The sequence below is a fragment of the Prosopis cineraria genome, unplaced genomic scaffold (assembly GCF_029017545.1).
Source record: "Prosopis cineraria cultivar Desert tree isolate PC_DT_omini unplaced genomic scaffold, ASM2901754v1 PC1, whole genome shotgun sequence".
Classification (NCBI taxonomy): Eukaryota; Viridiplantae; Streptophyta; class Magnoliopsida; order Fabales; family Fabaceae; genus Prosopis; species Prosopis cineraria.
The window spans coordinates 40,350,936-40,358,419 of NW_026555332.1; the positions used below are offsets into that span (position 1 = coordinate 40,350,936).

The 7,484-nt window shown below is 36.0% G+C and overlaps 1 protein-coding gene across 1 annotated transcript; it reads right to left on the reverse strand.

Annotated features, from left to right (window-relative positions):
- Window positions 1-6,846, reverse strand: LOC129319363 (VIN3-like protein 1). The gene is made up of 5 exons (XM_054964413.1): window positions 6,653-6,846; window positions 5,559-5,625; window positions 2,430-3,051; window positions 1,669-1,979; window positions 1-1,574 (listed from the first exon to the last, which is right to left on the reverse strand). The coding sequence occupies exons 2-5, from the start codon at window positions 5,587-5,589 to the stop codon at window positions 385-387; spliced, it is 2,154 nt and encodes a 717-aa protein (XP_054820388.1). The 5' UTR covers window positions 5,590-5,625; window positions 6,653-6,846; the 3' UTR covers window positions 1-384.
- Window positions 6,847-7,484: the final 638 nt, after the last annotated feature.

Sequence of the window (7,484 nt, forward strand, 5' to 3'; positions counted from 1 at the left end):
TGCATAAAATCAGAGATAATTTGATCTGACTTCAAATGAAAGTAACATAAATGCTAAAATCTTCAATGACTAAATTCATAGCTGACAATAATTGCAGTAACTTGGAAAGAGTGAAATATCTTCAGAAATTTCACATCCAGGGGCTCTCCCTCTCACTAAAAATGAGTTGCTGTCTCTGTAATCATCAATGCATATCCATTTGGCCAGACAAACTGTCTGCAATTAAAATGAATCACTTTGCTGGTGATTAATTTAAAAAAAAAAATGCCTGTACATCGTAGGCAGAAACAATCAGAGGGAGACTTCTGGGTTTCTGGCTGTAAAATGGCAGGCTTGGAGGTAAATAGCAATCTTGTATAATGAACAAGATTCTACGCTCATAATTTAATGCCAAAGCTTACCACAGAATCCATTTCTTGGCCTCTTGTTAGATATAATATCAGAAAAAGAGTCAACCAGCTGTCCAGCCAAACTACCTGGGTCGTCAATCAAAGTTTGAATATAGGTATTGACCACCCTACGTTCTTGCTCTGTTGACCTCAAACTAAACCATGTTAGCAATTTCAACCGAAATTCCTGCTTAATGTGGCCCTCACATTCTAGCCAGCGAATCACTTTCACGCAATACTCAAAGTTCTCATCCAGGGAACAAGATCCTTCAGAAATGCGTAAAGGAGATCCATTTATCAAAGTGCTGTCACAATCATGAGTCTCTTCATTTGTGCTTGCTACTCTTTTCCTGCATGCAGCATCCACACGAGAGTCAACAGCCGGCACTTCTCCGGTGGGCCTGTGGGCCCATGTCTGTGAGTCACCACTTCCATGGGATCTTGCTAAGCCAATCTTCTCAATGTCGTGAGAAGCAGCATCGTCATCAGCCCCAATAGCCTGCTGCAAAGTGCAACCGTTATCTTCATCCCTAGAAGACTCAAAAGGTGGTGTTAATTCTTCATTTAAATCAGGAACTGAGACAACATTTAAATCAAGGCCTCTTGACACTTTAGGCAATGTCTCTTCTGAATATTTTGGCCCAACCATTTCACTTCCTCCACAGCAATTTTTCACATCAGCACAGCAAAATCCCTCAAAACAACCTTGTTCTTGAGCCCAAGCAAGGCGCAGCACTTTCCCAAGGTCTCGAACCTTAAATCCAGAGTCTGCCATTGAAGGATTGGGCTCCCTTTTGGGGTCAGAAGAAGTGCCTCCAGTTTTATGGTTCTCTTTATTATGATTCAAAGAAGCTAACGAAGAAGGATTTTTTCTAATTATTTCAATGCTCTTAGTGAAACATTTGGCCTCAGAATGACCCCGATCACATGTATCTGTGTAAGAGACAATCCGAAATGTATATTCTGTGCAAGGTTGGAGATTTGATATCAGAATCCTCCTCTGAGATTTCGGGAAAACACAAACAGGATCCTTAGTGTGCAATTCCTCCCCACTCTTGTAATACCAGAGCTTGAAACCTTTGATGTCCTCGGAAGATGAATTAGACATTTCAATCAAAATGATTTTGACCGCAGAAGCTGTCACTTCTTCAAAAACAAACTTGCAGGCAGCAGGGAGTGAACCCTCTGTGTAATTAAACAAAACCATCATATACCAACGAAATGAAACTTGATTGAAAAGCAAGATGAACTAAAGAAACCAAAAAGTATTAGTTTTAACCTCTGGAGTCTGGATTTACATTCGAAACAGAGGCCAGCCACTCGTCAGCTTTCTCAACAGCAAGGGAGCACAATTTCTGCACATCACTGGCAATAGAGAGTCTGCTGACAATGCCCCGTGCCATCTTGGCAGAAACACCATTAACTGGACCCACTTCTGTTTCCAGTTTAGCCTTCGCCTCTTGCACAATCTCATGCAGTTCTTTAAACCTCGAAGTCCCATCTAGAAGCCTGTAGCTCAAATATATTCTATAACAGAGCACATCTACACGTCGAGCATCTTTTGCTATACTTAGCTGCTTTTTCCAACACCTGCCGTTATGGAACAGAAGTCACCAAAATAATCAAGACAGGTCTTAAAATTATGTTACCAGCATACAAGTTACAAATGGTAAAATGCATTATATTTTATGTATCCCAATTTCATATTTCATTATCAAACAAAAACACAGCAAGGCCATAGTGAAGTTCAATTCCATGCACAAGAGCCCCTAGAGATGGAAAACTGCAATTGTTGCATGCCTGATTTTCACCTGCAAGCTTAGTTGCGTAAATGATGGAGAGAGGAGCATATATTACAGGTAAAATCTTTCAAAATTCATGGTAAATTTAGAATGCATGCCAAGGAGTGGTTTGTTCCTGCAATTTAAATCAATTTACTCAAGAACTCATTAAATCTCTACTTTCATTCTGTTTTTTTTTTTTTTTATGGTCAGATGGAAGCATATATGCACAACTCAGAAGGTAAAGAATATTGCTTACCCAAGTATCCCTGTAACTTTACCACAAGTTGCACAACAATAGCCACCATCTAGTTGCATCAATTGCCCATGATCAACAACTCCGACTTTTTCATGTTGAATCGCACACTCAATATGGCAAGATAACCCACAGGAATCACCCTTAGTAGATTCAGACGTGCAGACCAACCAAAGACTAGGATCCTTGTTATCATCAAAAAGGTGACAGATACAGCAAGAGCACCTTCTACAAAATGTGTCATCTGTAGAAAGAACAGCTCTACAAGCAGAATTTTTACAGATCCAGGAGTTTGTATGCCCAAAATCCGAAGACTGGTCAGGCGTTGGCAGGAGTCTCGTGGGATTTTCTCCCTTTCTATGCTGCTTTTTAGAGGACTGGTTACCGCTAGAAACCTTTTTTGAGTCCTGTTTCTTGATTATCTTACTTGACTTACTTTCAGTCACCCTGCTTTTTGATGAAATATTCTTTTTGTCTTTGTCAAAGCATGTCCGAAGAAGTTCCTTTTTCGGACCAGATTTTAGGAACTCTTGCAGGAGTTCTGGACTTCTTGAGGCATCATCTGAATGGCCATTTTTCTCCGGCGTGCTTTGCACACTGGAAGAAAGGCTTTGAAGACCAGAAACTGCACAGCAATAACCAAACGGAAAATAAGTCTCGGCAGCAACAATAGAAAGTTCATAATAAAACCCATGTTCACAGGCATACATGATAGGCTGAAGAGAAGTAGCAAAGATTGAAAATTATCCGCACATCAACGATGCATGGTAAATGACTTCATTGAGTTCAGGTCCCACCAAACAAAAATGCATCTAAGAGTAATATTTGCAGAACTCATTTAAAATTTCTTTTTCCATAAATTACTCATAATGCAAGCAGACCAAGGTAACTAAAAAAGGTACTGCAACAGTGTTTAACTTAGATTTCCAATATCCGTGCATTAGTTATATTGCCATTCCTGGCAAACACTATCTCTAACACCAGTATTATATGCTTGACTTGATTTTCAAAACACTAAAATAAACAATTAAAAAAACGTCAGTGGGACTTTGTTAGCCTCATATCATAAACACATACACAGACATAAGAGATAGGAAAGCTGCAAATCCAAAAAGCTAACTAAGCGAGGTCATTTGTCCACTTTGGCATAATTTATGCATCAAGAGGCATAGATCTATCCATCTAATGGGTAAATCCAGCTCCATTCATCTATAAGGAATATCTTGCGGAAATCCACAAGAATTTAGTACACAAACTAAAACATCTGCATGATACAAAGCATTTTTTGCAAAGGATTGCATGTAAATAAATGCAGCGAGAATACAGGCACACATGGTTGAACAACGGCAATGCAAAAGAGGCTCCAGAGCACACCCCAATTGAATTACACAGAGCTTAACATAAAACAGGCAAATTATACGTTATCATAAAGAAGGGCATACACAAGTTGTCAACCATCTTTGACAGGTTAAAATTTTACGGAAAACGATCTTCAGAAAACACAGCCATGGTCAAATTTTCTCATTAAAAGACAGCATTCAAACCTCAGGAAGAGGGGATAAACAAGGCAACAAAAATAAACATGCACGCAAAAAGGCTGTTCCAAAGCAATCCAAACAACCAAAAGATAAATAGAGGAAGAATACTTGGGAAACTGAGACCAAGAAATCAATAACTCAAAACACTGGATGCTTTGGTGATTGAAAGATAAAGGAAGTGAAGAAATGTATTGAGAATGGCAAGCTATATCCGTAAAGTTCATCTAAACATGTAACATATTGCGGTTCACCTAGCAATAATTTTTTCATCTGAAACCACCAATGTTCAGAAGCAACCCATGTAAATTGATAATGCCAGTCAGAATCTACAATCTACAACTTATATTTAAAAGGGAAACCATATATCTCCTTTATCCATTTGATTTATGCTAAATCCGCAACAAAAGCATAAATTAGTGCTTCACATTAGAAAAAAGGAATGTTATTAAGTGATCAATCCACGACAAAAATGCTAAATATTAAGAGATCAAAACAATAAAAGGGATATTATTGAGGAATATTTCAAGCAAAAGAGGAATAGATTGCCCATGACACTGAACGAAACAGAAATATTATTTGAAAGTAAAATATAAGTAACACAACTCAAAAAATATTTTATTGATAAATAGCTCAGATAGGTTTTGTAGACAGACTGTGTCCACTACTTGAATTGTTTTTAAAAACCACTTTAATATGAAGTTTCTTATGCAGCATAATTCATGATATTCATACTATTTGACATAATTCCAAATAGAAAAGAAGAATAACAGGGAATGCGATCCAATATTACCCACAGCCACATGCACAAAAGTCCTACTAAACTGAAAAACCTCACAAAAGTGCAAGAATAACAGAGTACAGGCTATCAATCATATATGGTCAGTAATTATCATTATCTTATACCATACACGAAATTTTAATCAATATTGCATTCGTTTTTGACTCTAAAGAAATATTGAGACAACATATTTGGTCTCAACTTTCAAGCATATAGGGTATTTTAACAATAAAAATGCTTCAAAACATGATCTCACTATTTTCATTAGGACCAAAACAGGTTAAACTTTCAGACCAACAAAAGACAAAAGAAACATCAATTTAGCATGCAGCCAAAGGACCACCTTATTTCCAAAGTCTTAAATACATAAGATATAAACAAAAAGCTCTAGGTCCTTGATCTATCACATTAAAATCAAGATCAAGAGCTACAAGAGAAGAATGCCAACATTAGGGGAAAGGCCTTGTAAAGTATAGACTTTTCAATACTTATGCTTTGCAGTACAACCAAAATTGGACAAAACTTTAAAGCAACTAGGGCACAACACGTATTAAAATTGTTAGAATGAATTTTATCAACAGCAAAAAACTAGTAATACTGCATATTTATTGGACAAGCTATACGCAGACCAGAGAAATTTGAGATCATACTTCCATATCCGTAGAGTCCAATTTCAACTATATTCTGAATCCAAAAAAATAGATAAATAAAATATGCATTAATCGAGTTAATGCTCGGCATTACATATACAATAAAAAGGAAAATAGTGTTGTAACTATTGAAAGTGCAGGCTTGAAACTGAGCTCAACAACATACCTTTAGCAAGGAACTTTTCTTCTAAATCCATTCACAAAAGCTAAACCCTAAGCTGAATGGCCCTTTTCTGACAAAAGAAGAGAAATAATATCAAAAGTCTGTCATAAGCAGGTAGATCAATGTGGTGTCTTGTATGGGTTATAACCTAGCTTGATTTCCAAGGAATAGAATAAGTAAACCAGTTAGTGGATTCTAAAGGTTATACAGCAAAGAAAAGGAAACTTTTTAACCAATTTTAAGAGTTACTAGCTTGAGATAGAAATTAGGATTCCTAAAATCAAGCAATAACTATCATCAATGTTAAAGCTGAACATCTGTTCTGGATTGTCTCCACAATTTCCCCACGTCAAAGAAAAAGAAGTAAAGATTTTTCACGGATGCCATAGCAATCTAAATACTCGGATACAGAATGTGTTTCAAGAACTCGATACAATAGGCCAAAGGGAGTGACAAGTAATAGCACAATGTGGGATATAAAAACTGATAAAGATTTATTCCAACTACATTATAATCACAGATTCATAAAAACTTTCAAACAAATGATACTCCCCAAGAAAAATCACTTCCTCCCTTTATGCAGCCTACAATGTTTCATCGAAATCAAAAATATTAAGCAAAATGTGTAACAAGAGGACAGAATATTCCGAACTTAAAAGAAAAAATTGAAGAAGAAAATCATGCCTTTTTTATATAGAAGAAAATTATAAAATGGAAAACAACGTAATATACAGAAACATACAACAAACATAACATAGAGAGACAAGTAGAACCAGAATAAAATCGCAAATATCATGATGCGTGGTTTTTCCTATATGCATTGTGCACATTAACGAGTAGGGAACCAAGGGAGTTTTTTGAAAGCATATATAAACAATTTCAATACAGAAAATAAAAGAGAAGAAAAGCTCAGATTTTTACAAAATTATCAATGGAAAAGAAGTATAATTTGATAATAGAAAACAAACCAGTAATATAAACAAAGCTACGAAAAACATGGACGAATCTGCGGAGAAAAAGAGTCGAAAATACGCGAAAAGAATGAGTATTTTTCAGAAAAGCAAAGCGAAGTCGAGAAAGGGATCTGCAGGAAGCACCTGAAGCGAATGATGACGAATCAAGGGTTTTCGCGGAGCAAAGCTAAGAAATTTGCTCCGAAAGAGCATGAATCCAAACAGGAAATTCTTCCTTGTTAGTTGGTTCAAAGAGGGAGAGAGAGGAATTTGTACAAGTCGTTCACGTTTTGGAGAGGTGAGAGAGCAGAAGGGAACTCACGCGCGGATGGAGAGCGTGCGACAACATGTGTTAGTTTGAAAGGCAGGGTTTAGTTTTGCTGCACGGCTTTTTGGCACCCTCCTCCCTCTATCGACCCACCCTACTTGGTTTTAAATAACTTGAATGGACAGAATTACCCCCACAGGGTCAAAAGTGAATTACAAGATTTTATCTCAAAAAAAAAAAAAACCGAAGAATTACTTTAACAGACTGGTATGTAATTCTCAAAAAAAAAAAATTACAAGAATTTATTTTGGTCAAATACATTCTACTATTCAAAATAAAAGTGCCCTCACGTATTCTCAGATTTTTTTTCTGATGCGAAGTATAAATTGCATTTGGTAATAACGTGGTTACAAAAATTTTTTCCTAATCTAATTTCATTTATAATAACTAAAATGAGAGATTTAGTTTATTTGCCGTCTATTTTTAAAAAAGATAATGGTGAAAACAAAAAAGTATTATACTCATTCTGTTTCCAGTTATAGAACCATTTTTTCCCTCCAATAAATATTCCTATAGAAATGAAGGGATTTTTTTTAACAAATTAAATTACTTAATATACATTTAATTCCCTGTGAAGAAAGCTAAGTTCAACTTATATTTTATATAGGAGGGAATATTAATTTTGGAAATGAAGTCGATTATATATAT